A 20,512-nucleotide genomic window follows, 5' to 3' on the forward strand; every position below is an offset into this window, starting at 1 on the left:
ACAAAAAAGCAAAAAAACACAAACAAAAGAGGGAGATCTTATTTCAAACAAGGTAGAAAAAGAGGAACAAAACCCCAAAGTTGTCCTCTCACCTCTACACACATGGTGGCATGTACGTGCCCCCACAAAAAAGTCAAATTACAATTACTTGCACTCAAATCAATTCTCTCTCTCTCTCTCTGTGTGTGTGTGTGTGTGTCCGGGGATCACTTCACACGTGCTAGGCACGAGCTCCCTCTCGAAGCTCTAGCCAGCCTGCGTTCCTCCATTTTATTCCCCTCTCATCCTCCTCTCCTTTAACAGGAATCCAAGCCACATCTAAGTCAGTTTTCTGCCCGATTCTGAAGATCCAGTTGCCACTCCACAGTATCACACAAGAGTGCTGTTGTGTTGCAGGTCGTTGGGTTTCTCCTGGAAAGGGGAGCAGATACTACTCTTTGCAATTACAGCAATCAAACTGCTGTTCATGTGGCCAGCCATGCTATCCAGAGACAACTCCTGGCAGCCCGTGGACTCCAAGCGCCCCAAATGCAGCTCCTACAGAGCTCATGGCAAGGTGATCTTGAACACCTTCAACACTTACTGGTGAGTCACACTGTTTACTTCTGCCCCGAGGTGGGAGAACAGAGGATAAGATCACAGACTTATGTTCCTATGCCTAGCTTATGACTCCTTTCAAAGGAAAATTAAGTGGACTGGGGAGATAGCTCAAAGGATACGTGTCATGCAGGTGTGGGGACATGAGTTCATAACCCCAATACCCATTTAAATGCTATGTGGAGGGGCTGGAGAGATGACTCAGTGGTTAAAGACATTGGCTTGCAAAGCCTGAAGGCCCAGGTTTGATTCCCTAGTACCCATGTAAAGCCAGATGCACAAGGTGGCACATGTGTCTGGAGTTTGTTTGCAGTGGCAGGAGGCCCTGGTGTACCCATATTGATGCTCTCTTTCTCTCCTTGAAAAAGAAATGAATAAATGAATGAATAAATAATTAAAAGAAACACTAGGTGGACATGGTGGCCTCCTGGAAGCCCAGTGCTTGAAAGGTAGAGTTGGGGATCCCCATAAGCTGGGAGGCAGACTAGCCAAACTGAGAATCTCTGAGAACAAGGGCCTTGGTGAATGAAGTGGGATATGATCAAAGCAAATGCCCAATATCAACCCCTGGCCTCCACATACACATATGTGCACCTGAACACATGTGCATTCCCACACATACAAACATGCATACACACCACACACACATGTGCAAAAAATAGAAAAAGAAGTTATTTTTACATGCACTTCCAGAAAGTCTCAGGCAGCGAAGATGAAAAGGATTCAGGGTCAAATAGGACACTGGAGTAGAAAACAAGACACCGCAAGAAGGGAGCAGGCATTTCACGCTCCTGCAGCTGCGCTGTAGAAGAGGTCTGCAGCACTCCTGGGAAATGATGTGCTGCAGGAAGCACCGGGGGATGGCTGTCAGCTGGCTCAGAGGAGTTCCCTTGACATCACTGCCTTTTGCACGATTGCTGCTTAGATCCCTTCGGCCCAGTTGCAATTATTATCTTCATCCAGAAAAGGGAATCAGAGAGCCCATGCCCTGCGTAATATTTATCTGTGACCAAAGGACTTCAGAGAATACATTTTGTAAAGCTGTCTTTTGGGCGTATTGATCTTATTTAGATCTGCTACCAGTATATACTTTCCCCCAAAGCATCTTGCAAAATAATGTGCATAACCAAAGACTTCAATTATTGGCAATTGCCCACTGCTGGCATTTCCCTTTAAAGATACTGTTCAACCCATGTGGCCTTGCAACTGAAAGAAAGTCAACTGCTGCTGCTAGGAAACAGTGTCTTCTAATCCCTTATGGCAAAGACACAAACAGATACAGAGTTGAAAGATATGCCAGTCACATACAGTTCAAGGATAGCTGGGAGAAAAAACAACAGAAAACACTTTCAGCTCTTTTATTGTATGGTAGTCTAAAATTACCATTCAACTGAGGATTAGAAAAGTTTTTGAGATGATACATTTTGTTTAATGCTATTTTCAACTATGTAATTATAACCTAATCTGTCTTCACAGTCATGTGTGGAAGATTTAGTAACCAGGCTCTAAGAAGATATTGCCCACTACTAGACCCAGAACTTCCTCGACAGATGCTAAATTAATGTGCTATTGCAAAATGACTCTCAGCTCCAAGCTTTCATATTGGTTCTGCCTAATAATAAACTTTGGAATAAGAGGTAGTTTCTTCTCAGAGACTGAGAAAAAAAATTAACTAATTCCCACAGCCGCCTGCTGAAATCACCTCTGTCCTGTCCCTGGAGAAGCTGAGGTAGAGACTATATTGTCATGGCATAAAGTGAAATAGAGGTGAAAATTAGTCTGGTACTTTGGTCTCTAAAATGAGCAATTTTAGGCAGGCGTGATGGCACATGCCTTTAATCCCAGCACCCAGGAGGCAGAGCTAGGAGGATGGCTTTGAGTTCAAGGCCTCCCTGAGACTATATAGTGAGTTCCAGGTCAGCCTGGGCTAGTGTGAAACCCTACCTCGAAACAACAACAACAACAAAAAAGAGCAGTTTGGATATTTTTGCCTACCAGTAGATTTTTTAGCTCTCAATTGTTCAAATTAAAATTTACTTTCATTTGCCCGGCCTGGTGGCGCATGCCTTTAATCCCACCATGCGGGAGGTAGAGGCAGGAGGATCGCCATGAGTTCGAGGACACCCTGAGACTACATAGTGAATTCCAGGTCAGCCTGAGCTAGAGTGAAACCCTGCCTCGAAAAACCAAAAATAAATAAGTAAATAACTTACTTTCATTAAAGCATAAATAATACCCACCTGTCACTTCCGTTTGACTGCATAAATGCAATGCAGTGAGTGGTGATGGGGCCGGAGGGATGGCTGGTCAGCAAAGTGCTTGCTGCACAAGTGCAAGAACCTCAGCTTTGACCCCAGCACTATGAAAAGCCTGGTGGGTGTTGCAACATGTGCCTATAATCCCAGTACTGGAGAGGTTGGAATTGGGGGCTCCTGAGGGAAACTGGTTAGCTACATTAGCCTACATAGTGAGCTCTGGGTCCAAGTGAGAGCTCCTACCTGGATTAATAAGGTGAAGAACAACTCTGGGAAGACACCAGATGTCAATTTCTGGCCTACACACACACACATGCATACACATATGAACACTTGTGCACACACAAACATGCACACACACATGCATACACACACGCAAGTGCACACATATGAACACTTGTGCACACACAAGCAAACATGCATACACACACATGCCTACACACACGCAAGCGCACACATAGTGAACACTTGTGCACACACAAGCAAACAGGTATACACACACAAAAAGCAAATGAATTGTCTCATCATTGCAAATCATTCATTTAACAAAGGTTGATAAAGTACCTGGTATGTGAAAGGCATTCATATTCCATCTTTAATTATCAGAACAACCTCAAAGAAAAACTAGTATTTCAGTTGTGTCACTCAAGACTCAGAGGTAGGATTGCCAAAATTTACAAATGAAAATAAAGAACATGGGCTGGAGATATGGATCAGCCATTAAAAATACTTGCTTGCAAAGCCTGGTATCCTGGGTTCAATTTCCCAGTACCCATGTAAAGCCAGATGTGTAAAGTGATGCATGTATCTGGAGTTTGTTTGCAGTGGCAGGAGGTCCTGGTGCGCACTCTCTCTCTCTCTCTCTCAAATAAAAAAGGGGGAGTTGGAGAAGCCCTGGTACAGCCATTCCCTTTCTCTCTTCTTTTTCCTTATGCTTGCAAGTAAATAAATAAAAATACTTAAAGAAAGAAAGAAAAAGAGGGGCTGGAGAGATGGCTTAGTGGTTAAGGCATTTGCCTGCAAAGCCAAGGGATCCAGGTTCGATTCCCCAGGACCCACATAAGCCAGATGTACAAGGTAGTGTATGCGTCTGGAGTTCTCTCGAATAAATAAATAAATGTTTATTTTTTTATTTTTTTAAAAAAAAAAGAAAGAAAAAGAATATCCAAGCCAGGTGTGGTGGCTCATGCCTTTAATCCCAGATTTCAGAAGGCTGAGGCAGGATTGATATGAGGATTGATATGACTTCTAGGCCAGCCTGGAGCTACATAGTGAGTTCCAGGTCAGCCTGGACTACAGTCAGACCTGCCCACCGCCCTCCCAGAAAAAAAAAAAAGGAAAGAAAAGAAAAGAAATTAAGACAAGAACCTTGTTTACAATTATGGAAATTGTTAATTATATATTTAAAAAAAGGGCTGGAACCCAGTGTATCTGTCTTTCAGGCTTGAGAGCTTTCACATAAACACTGGGAGAGAGTGCGGTGAGGTCAAAGCTACAGGTGCAGCTTAATGTCCGCACTGACATGCAAAGTCCTGAGTTCAATCCCCAACACCATCTCCAAAGTAAATTAAAATGAGAAATTGCCCAAGCAATGAAAATGCAAAGATTACTTAAAGCAATGGTACATTAAAAATCCAATAGAAACCAAGCCTCGTGTTTTTTAAAGGCATCGGAGGAATTCTTGGATCTCAATTTCCCAAACCAGCAAGGCCTGACTGCACTGATGCTGGCGGTGCGAGATGTGGACCTGTTTGAGAGCCTGGACATGCTAAGGGCCTACAGGCCGGAGGAGGTCCTGTCAGAGCTGCTGAGGCGTCGCGCGTGAGTACCGGCGGTCTGTCCGCACAGCCGGCGCTCTACTTGGTTTGCAGAAACCACGTGTGAACCTAGACCTGTGAATTGTCCTCACATACATGTTGCTGTTCTTTTTTTAAAATTTTTATTTATTTATTTGAGAGTGACAGAGAGAAAGAGGCAGAGAGAGAGGATGGGTACGGCAGGGACTCCAGCCACTGCAAACGAACTGCAGACATGTGCGCCCCCCTGTGCATCTGGCTAATGTGGGTCCTGGGGAATCGAGCCTCGAACCGGGGTCCTTAGGCTTGACAGGTAAGCACTTAACTGCTAAGCCATCTCTCCAGCCCCATATTGTTGTTCTTTTTAAAATTTTTTAAAATTTGCATTTATTTATTTGAGAAAGAGAAAGAGGCAGGTAGAGAGTGAGCAAGGGTGTACCTGGGTTTCTTGACACTGTAAACAAACTCCAGATGCATGCACCACTTTGTGCATCTGGCTTTACGTTTTAAGTGCCTGATTGTTTCCTAAGACCAATTTATGTTTCTATTCAAAAGAGAATATATGTGCTCGGTTTCTGACCTGTTTGGTTTTGTTTTAGAAAGAAAACTGGGGGCTGAAGAGATGGTTTGACAGTTAAGGCACTTGCCTGCAAAGCCTAATGAACCAGGTTTGATTCCCCAGCACCCATGTAAAGCCAGATGCACAAAGTGGTGTGTGTATCTGGAGTTCATTTGTAGTGGCTGGAGGCCCTGGCATACCCATTCTCTCTGTCTCTCTTCTATTTCTCTCTGCTTGCAAATAAATAAATAAAATGTCTTAAAAAAAAAAAAGAAGGAAAATTGCAAAAGCCTAAACTTTATATTTTCCCATAAAATATCAATGGTCTTTTCAAAAAAGAACAACAGGCTGGAAGAGATGATTCAGTGGTTAAAGGCACTTATTTGCAAAGCCTGATAATCCAGGTTCGATTCCCCAGTACCCACATTAAGCCATTTGCACAAAGTAGTGCATGTGTCAAACTTGTTAGCAGTGGCAGGAGGCCCAGGTATATCCCATATTCCCTAATAAATAAATGAAAATATTTTTTAAAAGACATGCATGTATGGTGGCATTTTAAGTTATAATTATTTTCCTACATCCCTCCTGAAATGCTTTTATAAACACAAAATCACAACCATAATCATACACGTACTGCATCAGTGACGTTTCTTCTCACTGTGACAAAGCACACTGACAAAAGTAAATAAGGAAGGGTTTATTTCAGCTCACCGTTCAAGGCTGCAGCCCCTCTGGGCGGAAGGCAGGGCAGCAGCACCGGAAGCAGCCCGCTGGCGCCTGCAGTCGCGAAGCAGAGGTGGACTCCCTGCTCAGCTCACGTCTCCTTGCGTGCACGTTAGGACTGCAGCTCCTGGAATGGCGTCGCCCTCCTCAGTTAACCTAATCTAGAACCTCCCTCACAGATTTGTCTCCGTGGTGATTCTAAATCCATCAAATTGCAGGCCTTTGGTCCCAGCACTCAAGAGGCAGAGGTAGGAGGATCGCCATGAGTTCAAGGCTGGCCTGAAACTACATAGGGAATTCTAGGTCAGCCTGGGATAGACCCTACGTCAAACAAACAACAACAACAAAAAAGAACAAAAGAAACCTAGATCCATCAAATTGACAAGTCGAGATGAACCATCCCACCCACACACTTTGGAAGTAATGGAGAATGCATGCTAAGCCGACCCTACCACAGAGCCGTGTCTAGGCTGCAGACACGTTTAAATGACACAGGCATTGTGCTCCATCATAAAATGACTTCACAATTGCAAAGGGATGTGCGGATGTTTAAACTGACTATTATTATTGTTGTTGTTGTTATTATTTGGTTTCTGAGCTAGGGTCTTGCTCTAGCCTGGGCTGACCTCAAACTCACAGCAATCCTTCTACCTTAGCCTCCTGAATGCTGGAATTAAAGGCATGCACCACCATGCCTAGCAACTATTCTTCTTCTTCTTTTTTTAATTCTTATGACAACTGGGTCTTTTACTTGTTCGGATAATTAGCGTTTGGGGGCTGAGGACACAGTTCAGTAGGGAGAGTTCCTGCCTGGCATGCATGAAGCCCTGGGTTCTATCCCCAGCACCACATAAACCAGCAATGGTAATGCATGTCTGTAATCCCAGCACCAAGGAGGTGGAGTTAGGAAGATCAGAAGTTCAAAGTCACTTTCAGCAACATGGGAAGCATGAGGCCAGTCTGGGCGGCATGAGATATCATCACAAAACTAAAAATGAGGATTTTGGCAGTGACTGGTGATATCAAATGATTCTTAGATATGCAGTCACCTGCCTCCAGGATGTCACTAATTACTCTGAAAAGCTTCATCCATCTATCAAAATCAGTTATAACAGTGATTTCCAGGTATCTGAAAATGACTATGCACTGAGTGCTTTTAGGAGGAGGGAGGTTCATGATTAACTAAAAAAAAACAAGGTTAACAAGCAGCCTATCCTGCTAAAATTGTAGCTTCCATTGTTGTTGCCAAACAAGAACAAATGGCAGCTTTTTCCCAGTAACACTCAAGGATGCAAGTTATTGTAAGAAGTATCCATGGAATGACATGAACATGGGATTTTGAAGCCACCAAAGTAAAGAAAAATGGCCAGAGTGATTGTTTAGAAGACAGGCTAATGGACAATGCCCACAGGATGAAGATTAACAGGCTGGAATGGATATAGGATATAGGATATAGGAGATAGTAGATGTCAGGCTGAGAAACACCAGTCTAGGCAGTTGAGCAAACTGAGGTTTCAAACTGAGCACCTTGCTTAAGGCTACATGACAAAGTAGTGCCATTTCTTATGTTACCTGTCTATCTATTATTTTAAACATTTTTATTTCCATTGCAAGCAGAGAAAGAGAGAGAAGAGGGAGGGAGAGAGAGAGGAAAATGGATGGGCCAAGGCTTGTCACTGACAGTGAACTCCAGTCACGGGTGTCACTGTGTGCATCTGACTTTACATGGACACTGGAGAAACAAGCCCAGGCTGTCAGATTTTGCAAGCAAGTCCTTCAACAGCTGAGCCATCTCTCTGGCCCCAGTCATTTTGTTTTGTTTTCCAGGTAGAGTGTCACTCCATCCCAGACTGACCTGGAACTCACTCTGTGGCCCAGGTTGACCTGAAATTCATGGCAGATCATCCTACCTCAGCCTCCTAAGTGTTGGGATTAAAGGCATGAGCCATCATGTCTGGCTGTGTTATTTATTTTGAATTATGAATTTTTTAAATGTTTATTTATTTGAGAGAGAGAAATAGGCCAGTAGAGAGAGAGAGAAGGAGAGAATGGGCATGCCAGGGCCTCCAGCCACTGAAAATGAACTCTGGATGTGTGTGTTCCCTTGTGCATCTGGCTTATGTGAGTCCTGGAGAATTGAACCTGGGTCCTTTGACTTTGCAGGCAAGCACCTTAACCACTAAGCCATCTCTCCAGCCCTGTTTTTTTTTTTCTTTTTGTTTTGTTTTGTTTTTGTTTTTGAAGTCGGATCTCTTTCTACTCTCTCTGGCCCAGGCTGACCTAGAATTCACTCTAGTCTCAGGGTGGCCTTGAACTCACGGCCGTCCTGCCACCTCTGCCTCCTGAGTGCTGGGACTAAAGGCGTGTGTCACCATGCTTGGCTAAGATTACATTTTAATTTTTTAAAAATTTATTTACTTATTATTGTGTGTGTGTGTGTGTGAGAGAGAGAGAGAGAGAGAGAGAGAAAGGCAGATAGAGAGAAAAAATGGGTGTGCCAGGGCCTCTAGTCACTACAAACGAACTCTAGACACATGTGCTACCTTGTGCATCTGGCTTACTTGGGCACTGGGAAATTGAACCTGGGTCTTTAGAGTTCTCAGTCAAGTGCCTTAACCAGTAAGCCATCTCTCCAGCCCAAGATTATTATTATTATTTTAATTTATTTGATGTCAATGCTTTCCTTGCCATACTGGTTTTATTTTTCTACAGATTTAACTAGATAATTCTTGGTGTCAATTCTATTTTTCCTAGAGATCCCAAACTTTGTGACTTTAGTGGCAAATCAGCAACACACTACGTGTCACAAATACAGAGTTTGAGGAAACAGCAGTTATTGGACATCCTAACAAATTCTATCCCCCAATCAGGTAAATATTTCTTTGCATATGCACATTCCCAAAACAACAAGTTCTAGCTGAATTTTAAATTTGCATCTGTTTGATGGACTCACTTAAGTACGTCAAAGCAACGGCAGCTTATTGAGCGTGACCATGCGGAGCCCAAGGCTCCATGCGCCATGGGATGCAAACATGTCTGCTCCAACGTCTTAAGGGTATCTAATACAGCTCGGGCATACCACTAAGTCAAAATGCTGGACTTTGACCTTTTGTGCATGTCTATATGTATATGGGGTACGTGCATGTATGTGATGCATGCTTGTATATGTGTAGCACATGTGTTTGCGGGTGCACATTGACATGTGTGCATGCGCACATGGGGGCCAGAGGTTGACATGGGGAGTTTTGCTCAATTGCTTTCTACCACCTTGCTTTTTGTTTATTTGCAAACAATGAGAAAGAGAGAGAGAGAGAGAATGGGCACACCAGGGCCTCTTGCCGCTACACATAAACTCTAGATGTATGTGTTCATGTGTGGGTGTGTGTCCATGTGTGTGTGTGCAGGCACATGCATGTCATGGCATGTGCGGAGGTCAGAGGATGACTCTCGAGTGTCAGTCCTCCGCTTCCACCTTGTGTGAGGCAGGGCCTCTCACCGTTCACTGCTCTACTCGCCAGTTAGCTGCTCCACGACCTTCTGGGAAATTCTGTCACTGCCTCCCTTCTCATCACAGGCTTGCTGGGAGATAGAAGTGCAGCGTGCATGTGGCTCCGGGGTTTGTCCAGCAAGGGCTGTATCCACTGAGCCATCACCACAGCCCTTGCAGCCTTTTTATTTCCTGTGAAAAGCATTGCCTGAAGCTTCATGGTGATGCTGTCCCCTTCTTTCAGGACAATCTGACAAAATGGAGCTGATTTTAAAATCTAGAAATCTGAGCCGGGCGTGGTGGTGCATGCCTTTAATCCTAGCACTTGGGAGGCACAAGAAGAGGCTCGCCATGAGTTTGAGGCCATCCTGAGATTACACAGTGAATTCCAGTCAGCCTGAGCTACAATGAGACCCTACCTCAGGGGAAAAAAAATCTAGAAATCTGGTCAGGATAGATGGCATTAGCAACTAACAGCACTTGCTTGCAAAGCCTGATGGCCCAGGTTCCACTCCCCAGTAGCCACATAAAGCCAGATACACAAAGTAGCACATGCATCTGGAGTTGGCCTGCAAAGTCAGAAGGACTTGGAGTACCCATATTCTCTCTCTCTAATAAATAAACACTTTAAAAGATTTATTAAAGAAAAACAAAATAAAATCAGCCCTAGAGATCTCTCTGTGGAATCGTTGGAGATGAGTGTTAATAAAACACAATTGTGTTTCTTTTGACAGAAGAGCATGCTGGATCATTACTTGACATTTGTCATGATACCTGCTCTTCTCCAATGGATATGACAATTCCCAAAAATCAGAACACAATTTTGCAAAGAATCAGCAGCAGTGAGGTAAGATGACCCATTTAAAGAAACAAATAAGGGCTGGACAGATGCTCAGTGGTTAAAGGTGCTTGCTTGCAAAGCCTAACTGTCTGAGTTTGAGTCCCCAGTTCCCATGTAAAGTTATATTCACTGAGTGGCACACACATCTGGATGTCATTTGCAGTGGCTGGAGGACCTGGCACACCCATTCTCATATTCTCTCTTTCTCTCTGCCTCTTTCTCTCCATCTCTGTCTCTCTGTCAAATAATAGTTAAAAAAATAAAATATGGCTGGGTGTGGTGGCACACGCTTTTAATCCCAGTACTCGGGAGGCAGAGGTAGGAGGATCGCCGTGAGTTTGAGGCCACCCTGAGTCTACATAGTGAATTCCAGGCCAACCTGAGCTAGAGTGAGTCCCTACCTCGAGAAATAAAAAATAAAAAAAAATAAAATATGTTTAAAGGAACAAGAAGAAAACCAGGCATGGGGGCACATGTCTCTAATCCAGCACATGGAAAGTGGAGACAGGAGATCAGGAGTTCAAGGTCATCCTTGACTATATAGTGAGTTTGAGTCCAGCCTAGGCTACTTGAGACCCTTTCTCAATAAACCAAAACCAATACCAATAAAACCAAATACAGTAAAAGAAAATGAAAACATAACAACAACAAAAACAAACAAATAAGCAAACAGATAACCAGATCTATCACTTCATTTGTATTACTTGGACATATTTATTTATTTGTGAGCATGTATGTGTATGTGGGCATGTGTGTGTATATGTGCATGTGTATATATATGGGCATGCCAGGGCCTTTTGCCACTGCAAGCGGGCACCATGTGCTTGTGCCACTTGTGTCTGATTTATGTGGACGGGTTAAGAAGGGAACCAGAACCTGGCCTGGCAGGCTTTGCAAGGAAGTGTTTTTAATTGCTGAGCCATCTACATAGCCCCCTTGCTTGAATATTTGATAATAAGCACGTATCAATTTTTGTTTTTTAAGACAGTCTCGTTATGTTACTGGAACATACTATGTAGTCTAGACTGGCCTCAAACTACTGATCCTCCTACCTTGGGTTCCCCGTTTCACTGATGTGTACCACCATGCCAACCTGACCAAATGTATTCAATGATATCTTTTGTTTGTTTGGGTCTTTTTTGTTTGTTTGTTTTTGTTTTTCGATGTAGGGTCTCACTGTAGCTCAGGCTGACCTGGAATTCATCTGTAGTCTCAGGGTAGCCTCGAACTCACGGTGATCCTCCTACCTCTGCCTCCCCAGTGCTGGGATTAAAGGCATGCACCACCATGCCCGGCAGGTGTAATCATTTTTAAAGTGTGACACTTATCTAATTAGCTCAGAGTCTCACACATGTGTGTGTGTTCATGTGTGACTGTGTGTGTGTATGTTCCTGTGTGTGAATGCAGGCACGTGTGTGGAAGTCAGGGGACAACTTTCAGGTGTTGGTCCTTGCCTTCCACCTCCTTCAAGGCAGACTCTCCATTGTTTACCACTCCACTTGCCGGGCTAGTCTGCTCATGAGCTTCTGGTAGATGCTCCTGTCTCCTCCTCCCCTCCCACTATGGGCACGCTGGGGTTACAGACACCCTGCACAGTGTCTGGCTTTGACGTGGGTCCTAGGGATTCTGAACTCCAGTTCTCATACTAGCATGGCAAGCCCTCTATCCATTAAGCCATCTCCCTGGCCTTAGGACACAGAACTTTTACCAAATATTCCTCTCAGATAGGCTATTTACCCAGATGACAAAAATGAGAACAGGCTGGAGAGATGGCTTAGCAGTTAAGGCACTTGCTTGTAAAGCCTAATGCCAGGTTCAATGCCCCAGTACCCAGGTAAGCCAGATACACAAGGTGGCCCATGTGTCTGGAGTACATTTGCAGTGTCTGGAGGCCCTGGTGCACCCATTCTCTCTACCTTCCTCTTTCTCTCTCTCAAATAAATAAATACAATATTTTTTAAGTGAGAGAACAAACTGGAACACTACCACTAAACTACACCCCAGAAATTTCAAAGCACAAAATTGTCAGCTAGTAAGGAAAGAAGCCCAACAACCAGTGTTAGAAAGTGGTTTCTTCCTCTTCAGAGACTCAAGTTGTCTTCCGGCCCTGCTTCCCAGCATAATGATGTCTTCTAGAGGAATGGAAAGAAGTTGTGATCCGACCAGAAAGACATCACAGCGAGCACTCTAATGGGCTTTGCTGCCTCCATGGCCTCCTCCAGGCTAGGGCTCTATCTGCGGCTTCCACAAGGGGTTGGGGCTTCCATCTTCCCCACTGGTAAACCATGCCCCAGGGAGCCATTATGGAAATGACAGAGTTCCTCTGGAATTGTTTGCTGTGACTGTGGCTGAAGGATTTTTTCCACTTCCCGGTGCAAATGGAATTTGTGGCAGCTTAGCAGCCTGGATTCTGAGCCGATAAATCACACGGTATTGCGTCTTTCTGTCTGTGTGATTTTGGCTTTGATCTTGATTATTGGCTGTGCAGCTAATCACATCTGCAACTCTTGGACCTTGGTGCTCCAGGGGCTGAAACTTTCCCATTATCTTAGTTTTAAATACTTTATCCAATTTAGAAGGGATCCACAGTGTGAAACTCTAACCTTGAAAAGTCAGCATTTGCCCATATGAAGTAGTATGTTGAACCACTGAGCTTTTTAATTTTTTGCATGTGTATGATATGCATGCATTTGTGTGCACTCCTATGTGTGTGCTGATGTATGCACACATGCACGTGGAGGCCAGAGGTCAATGTCAGGTATCTTCCTTAGTCACTCTCCACCTTATTTTTTAAAAAATAGTTTAGCATTTTATTTTGTTTTATTTTATTTTATTTGCAAGCAGAGAGAGAGAGAGAGAGAGAGAGAGAGAGACAATGGGTGCACCGGGGCCTCCAGCCATTGCAAATGAACTCCAGACACATGCGCCACCTTGTGCAATTGGCTTACATGGGTACTGGGGAATTGAACTGGTGTCCTTTGGCTTCACAGGCAAGTGCCTTAACCACTAAGCCATCTCTCCAGACCCCCACCCCCTTTTTTGAGAAAGGGTCTCACTCTAGCGCAGGCTCACCTGGAACTTACTCTAGTCTCATGCTGGCCTTGAACTCACAGCGGTTCTTCCTCCCTCTGCCTCCTGAGTGCTGGGATTAAAGCTGTGCGCCACCACATCTGGCTTTCCACCTTGTTTGCAGACAGGGTTTCTCACTGATTCATCTAGACTCACTGGTTGACAAGCCCCAGGGATCCTTCTATCTCCTCCCCAGCACTAGGGCTAAAGATGTATGCCACCCTGCCTGGCATTTTATGTAGGTGTTTGGGATTCAGACTCAGATATTCTTACATACACTGCAAGCACTTTTCCTACTAAACCATCTCCCAAGACCTGAGCTTATTTAAAAAAAATTATTTCATTTATTTATTTGCAATCAGAGAGAGCTAGAAAGAAGAGAGACAGAGAATGGACCCCAACCACTGCAGACGAACTCCAGATGCATGGGCCACTTTGTGCATCTGGCTTTACGTGGATGCTAGGGAATCAAACCCGGGTCTTTGGCTTTGCAGGCAAACACCTTAACTGCTAAGCCATCTCTCTGGTCCCCTTTTAAAAATATTTTATTTATTTATTTTTTTCTTTATTTTAAAATATTTTATTTTTATTTCCTGGGCTTTTGTTTTTGATCTTGCAGGACTTTGACCAAGACAGTGGTTGCAGTCAGTCCATAGTGGTGGGTAAGGAAGGAAACCCCAAGGGTGAAGAGGAAGAAGACTGGCCGCTCAGAACAGAAGGTACCCACTTCTGTCCTTCACACGTTGACAGAGATCACCTTGGTTATGTGGGGTTCTCTCCTAGTTAAGAAGTGTTCAGTGCAACTTTGAAGATATAGAAAAGCACAGAGGAAAATTAAAACTGCCCAACATGCTATCCGTTCCTGCATGTCTGAACCGGTGAGCGTGGCAGCTTGCTTCTGCAGCACTCTTGGCTTCACAATAGTCCATGCCTCTGCAGCTCAGCCAGCCATTCTCTCCTTTTTCTTTTTCCTTGATGCTGCTCGTCCACCATTTCTTCCCTCTCAGACTCGTCCATCAGCTCCAGGAATCTGTTCCCTTCCAGAGCATTTCTCCATGTGCCTCAGATGGGCTCTGAACTGTGGTTCCTCTTGAGAGGAGAGTAAAGTGTGAAATAGGAAGACAGCCCTAAGCCTTCTTATTCTCTGGAGCCATAAATCAGGGATTTTCTAGAACATCTATTTCAAGTAAGCAAGTGCTCTTAACCACTGAGCCATCTGTCTAGCCCCTCTAGAATATCAAATATGTTATTCTGCAACATCATAACAGACTATGAAGATCAGATATGCAATATATCTCCTGCTAAGTTCCCCCCCCCTTTTTTTTTGGTTTTCCAAGGTAGGGTCTCATGCTAGCTCAGGCTGACCTAGAATTCATTATGTAGTCTCAGGGTAGCTTTAAACTCTCTGCGATCCTCCTACCTCTGCCTTCCAAGTGCTGGGATTAAAGGCGTGCGCCACCACAACATTTTTTTTTCTTTTTCCAAATCTTTTTTAAAAATATTGTACTTATTTATTTGCAAGGAGAGAGAGAGAGAGAGTACCAGAGACTCTAGCCACTGCAAACAAACTCCAGACACATGTGCCACTTTGTGCATCTGACTTTATGTGGCTACTGGGGAATTGAATCCTGGGTTGTTAGGCTTTGCAGGCAAACGCCTTAACTGCTGAGCAATCTCTCCAGCCCTAAACAATACCTCCTTTTCCCCTTCCTACTTTCATGTCTGTTTTGGTGACCCACCAAACTTAGGGCTGCATGCCCCTGGGCTAGGGGTTACTTATTGAAGGGTAGGCAGTGCATCAGTGGCTGTACCACTGAAGACCATGACTCCCTCTCCTCTAGTGTGGTGGTTTGATTCAGGTGTCCCCCATAAACTTAGGTGTTCTGAATGCTAGGTTCCCAGCTGATGGAGATTTGGGAATTAATGCCTCCTGGAGGGAGTGTATAGTTGGGGGTGGGCTTATGGGCTTTATAGCCAGTTTCCCCATGCCAGTGTTTGGCACACCCTCCTGTTGCTGTGGTCCATCTTATGTTGGCCAGGGGGTGATGTCCACCTTCTGCTCATGCCATCATTTTTCCCTGCCATCGTGGAGCTTCCCCTCGAGCCTGTAAGCCAAAATAAAACTCTTTTTCCCAGAAGCTGCTCTTGGTTAGGTGATTTCTACCAGCAATGCGAACTGGACTGCAACACCTAGATACTGCTGACTGCCAGTATCTCCTGGTGGGGAGAGCTCATGAGTATCTTCCCCATCCATGGGGGATATTGAGAATCAACATGAGTTTGAGAGCAGCCTGGTCAGGTCAAGCTGAAGTAGCATGAAACCTTACCTCAAAAAAAGGTGAAAAAATGCTGGGCATGGTGGCGCATGCATTTAATCCCAGCACTGGGGAGGCAGAGGCAGGAGGATCACCATGGGTTCAAGGCCAGCCTGAAAATACATAGTGAATTCCAGGTCATCCTGGACTAGAGTGAAACCCTACCTCCAAAGACCAAAAACAAGCAAACAAAATTTTAAAAGAAAGAAAAAGAAAAGGCTATCCATGACCTCACAGTGCCTAACACTACCTACATAAGACCATCATAAAGGGAAGAAAAGATGATGACATATGATATCAAAATAAAGAGAGACTGATTGAGAGGGGGAGGGGATATAATGGAGAGTGGAGTTGTGAAGTGTGGGGGTGGAGGGAATTACCATGGTTTATTGTCTATTTATTATGGAAGTTGTTAATAAAAATAATAATTTTCAAAGGCAAAAAAAGGCTAGAGAAATGACTTAGAGTTTAAGGTGCTTGCCTACAAAGCCTAAGGACCCAGGTTTGATTCTCCAGTACCCACACAAGCTAGATGCATGAAGTGACATGAGTCTGGAGTTTGTTTGAAGTGGCTAGAGGCCCTGGCATGCCCATACTCTCCCCCACCTCTCTCTATAAATTTTTTTACTTTCTTTTTTCTTTTTAACTTTATTTTAGACAATAGCCCATGGTAATTCTCTCCCTCCTCCCACTTTCCCCTTTACAACTCCACTCTCCATCACACCCCTTCTTCCTCTCAATCAGCCTCTCTTTTATTTTAATGTCATCATCTTTTCCTCCTATTATGGTGGTCTTGTATAGGTAGTGACAGGCACTGTGAGGTCATGAATATCTGGGCCATTTTGTGTCTGGAGGATCACATTGTAAGGAGTCCTACCCTTCCTTTGGCTCTTACATTCTTTCTGTCACCTCTTCCACAATGGACCCTGAGTCTTGGAAGGGGTGATAGAGATGTTTCAGTGTTGAGCACTCCTCTGTGACTTCCTCTCAGCACCATGGTGCCTTCTGAGTCATCCCGAGGTCACCATCATCTGAAAAGATAAGCTTCTCTAACCAAAAGTGAGAGTACCATTAATACATTGGTATGAACATTAAGTGCTTACTGGGCAATTTGGTGAGCATAGTATATACTTTTAGCCAGACAGCAGCAGACATTACGCTCCTAGGGCTCATGACTACCCCTGTTGTGGGTTTTCAGTATCAGGGATGTATTCCCTCCCATGGAGCAGGCCTCCAGTCCAATTAGAAGGCACTTGGTTTCTCCCATAACAGATGTGCCACTATTGCACCTGTTGGCTCATTTGTCCTGGCTGGTCAAGTTTAAGACTTGCAGTGTCCACTGTTGGGTATCTCCACTGGTGATTTCTCTCTCTCCCATTGAACTGCATGCAGCATAGCTTTTTTCAGCTTTCTGTCAGTTGGTCTACACAGAGGAGGCTTGTTGCTCAGTTCTAGCAGGATTTCTCAGTGGCCTTGCAGCCCAAGTATGTGGAGTCTTCAGCAATAGGGTCTTACCATCTATTCCTGGTGAGAAACCAAGAGCCTTGGCAATGGCCTTTAATGTTTTGGTGGCATCAGGGACCTCCATGGCCAACAACTCACCAGAAGGTATCCTATCCCTGGCACTGAAAATTTTCTAGTAACAATCTATGGCTTCTGGGTGTTCCATTGTCTAAAAAAATAGGTTTCTATATGACTTATTTATACCTTAGGTTTTGATGAGCCTTCCCTCCACCTTTCCTTTACTCAATCTCTTCCCCTGACCTCACTTAGGCCTTTTTACCCCCATTAATCTATTCCTCTACTTACATATATGCAATACCATCCTATTAATACCCCACCTCCCTTTATATTCCCTTTCTAGCTTACTGGCCTCTGCTACTGAGTTTTATTCCAACTCACATAGAAGTCCAATCATTTGTAGCTAGGATCCACATATGAGAGAGAACATGTGATATTTGGCTTTCTGGGCCTGGATTACCTCACTAAGTATAATCCTTTCCAGATCCATCCATTTTCCTGCAAATTTCATAATTTCATTTTTTCTTTACCGCTGAGTAGAACTCCATTGTGTAAATGTGCCATATCTTCATTATTCACTCATCAGTTGAGGGACATCTAGGCTGGTTCCATTTCCTAGCTATTGTGAATAGAGTGGCAATAAACATGGTTGAGCAATGTTGCAGTCAGGTTCACATTGCTGGTAGAAATCACCCAACCAAGAGCAGCTGGTGGGAAAAAAAGGTTTATTTTGGCTTACAGATTCAAGGGGGAAGCTCCATTGATGGCAGGGAAAACAGTGGCATGAGCAGAGGGTGGAAATCACTCCCTGGCAAACATAAGGTGGGCAATAGCAATAGCAGAGTGTGCCAAACAGTGACATGGGGAAACTGGCTATAACACCCATAAGCCTGCCCCCAACAAAACACTCTGTCCAGGAGGTGTTAATTCCCAGTCTCCATCAGCTGGGAACCTAGCATTTAGAACACCTAAGTTTATGGGGGACACCTGAATCAAACCACTACAAGCAAGTATCTCTGAGGTAGTGAGATGAGTCCTTAGGATAAATGCCTAGGGGTGGTATGGCTGGGTCATCTGGTAGATCTACTTTTAGCTGTGTCAGGCACCTCCACACTGATTTCCACATGGCTGGATCAGATTGCATTCCCAACAGTGTAGAAGGGTTCCTCTTTTTCCACATCCTTCCCAGAATGGTAGTCATTCTGACAGGAGTGAAATGGAATCTCAAAGTAGTTTTAATTTCCATTTCCCTGATGGGAAATAAATATTTTTTTATGAAAAGGAAAAAATGGGGTTGGAAAGATTGCTCAGTGATTAAGGCACTTGCTTGCTAAGCCTGACAGCCTGGGTTCAGTTCCCCAGTAAAGTTTGTTTGCAGCTGCTTGGCATGCCCATTTTCTCTACCTCTCTCTCTCCTTGAAAATAAACAAATAATGTATAAAAAGAGGGAAAATGTCAACTTGAGGGCTAAGAATGTAGCTCAGTTGGTAGAGTGCTTCCCCAGTGTTCAGGAAACACCCTGCTGAAGCCTTAGACACGGCGGCATTCCTGCATGCCGGTGGCGGCGGCGCTCATTCAGGACATGGAGACAGGAGGATTAGAAGTTCAGAGTTGTCCTCAGCCATCAAGTGAGCCTGAGGCCAGCCCAGGATCTATGAGACCTGGTCTTCGTTGAGGTCTGCAGTTTGGAAATTCTTAGAACATGGAGGGAGCATCAAAATATGATCCTCCTGGATGTCTGTGGACCAGACAGACATACTCATTGATCCAAACAGGGCAGGGAAAACACTTAGGGTAAAAAGAAAACTTTTCAGGAGACAATCTTTTTGCTTTGAATGTTAGGCTATGCAAGATTTTAAGTTTCCATTTTAATAATGGCTTTAATGAGACATTAATAATCATTTTCTGACATTTTATGAATGTCATTTTCACCTCTCTTGTGAACAAAATGTGTTTCTGGCTACATTCAAATGCTGCTTTTCAACTTTTTTCTTTGGTAACATTCCTGGCAATATGTTAATTTATGCTTCCTTATGAGAAAGTGCACTCCACTCCAATGGAACACTCTAACACCTTGTTTTTCCCGGTAACAGGCATCATTTCCTACCCTCCCCTGGAAGGCTCAGAAGCCACATACATCCACAGTTCCTTGCCCATTCACAGTGTTCAAGAGAGAACAGAGAGAGCAGTTATATTTTTTAAGATAATTTCAGAGTCCATAACCCTATATTCTTTCCCCTCCAATTTAGGATCAGCAGTAAGGAGGCCAGTTGTTAGCTTTTTTTCCTCTCAATCTCTGAAATAAAGTTAACTTAAATTTAAAGAAAGAAAGAAAACAAAAGGAAGAAAGAAAGACGCCAGCCAGTTAAGGCTAGACACAGTGGCTCATGCCTGTAATCCTGTTTTTTAGAAGGCAGGAATTAGTGATTGGGAGATGGTTCAGCAGCTAAAGGCACTAGCTTGCAAAGCCTCATGCCCTGGGTTCAATTCCTTAGCACCCATGCAAAGCCAGATGCAAAGTGATGCGTGCATCTGTAATGCCAATGTGCCTAAGACAATGGGATGTGGAGCCAGGAGAATCCAAAGCTCACAGGCCATGACTCTGACCATTTGCTGTCTGGCTGTTGGTTTGCAGCAGTAAGAGAGCCTGTCTCAAGGATGGAGCACAGACGCCTTCAGGTTGTCCTCTGACTTCCACATGTATGCACCCATATGCACACATGTACAAATAAATAAAAGATTAAAAAAAAAAAGCAAAAGAAATCAGCTGGGCACTGTTGGAAAGCTGACAAAAACAATATTACTGTGAGGCCAGCATGGACAATAGAGTGAGACCCTGCTCAAAAAAACTAGAAGATAAAAGAAAAATTAAGAAGAAAGAGGGCTGGAGAGATGGCTTAGAGGTTAAGGCACTTGCCTGTGAATCCAAAGGACACAGGTTTGATTCTCTAGGACCCATGTAAGCCAGATATACAAGGTGGCAAATAGAGTTTATTTACAGTTTATAGCCTTTGTTTACAACGGCCCTGGTATGCCCATTCTTTCTTTCTCTCTCTCTGAAATAAAGTTAAATTAAATATAAAGAAAGAAAGAAAAAAAGGACGAAAGAAAGAAACCAGCCCATTAAGGCTAGACACAGTGGCTCATGCCTGTAATCCTACCACTTGGGAGGCTAAAGTAAGAAGATCTCTGAAAGCTGGTGGTCAGTCTGGACTACAGAGTGAGGCCCTGTCTCCAGCGTGAGGCTCAATCAGTAGAATCCTTGCTTCATAAGCATGAGGACCAGAGTTCAATCCCTAGTATCCATGTAAAATGCCATGAATTGGGCTGGAGAGATGGTTTAGCGGTT

The 20,512-nt window shown here is 44.0% G+C and overlaps 1 protein-coding gene across 1 annotated transcript in view; it reads left to right on the forward strand.

Moving 5' to 3' along the window:
* Positions 1-20,512, forward strand: part of Map3k19 (mitogen-activated protein kinase kinase kinase 19) — a 50,601-nt gene that overhangs the window by 9,106 nt on the left and 20,983 nt on the right. Inside the window, exons 3-7 of the mRNA XM_045150595.1 lie at positions 397-585; positions 4,519-4,673; positions 8,685-8,800; positions 10,152-10,264; positions 13,947-14,046. Of these exons, the coding sequence (XP_045006530.1) occupies positions 397-585; positions 4,519-4,673; positions 8,685-8,800; positions 10,152-10,264; positions 13,947-14,046 (673 nt within the window). The remainder of the gene's footprint in view (positions 1-396; positions 586-4,518; positions 4,674-8,684; positions 8,801-10,151; positions 10,265-13,946; positions 14,047-20,512) is intronic.

Source organism: Jaculus jaculus, chromosome 5, assembly GCF_020740685.1.
Source record: "Jaculus jaculus isolate mJacJac1 chromosome 5, mJacJac1.mat.Y.cur, whole genome shotgun sequence".
Taxonomy (NCBI): Eukaryota; Metazoa; Chordata; class Mammalia; order Rodentia; family Dipodidae; genus Jaculus; species Jaculus jaculus.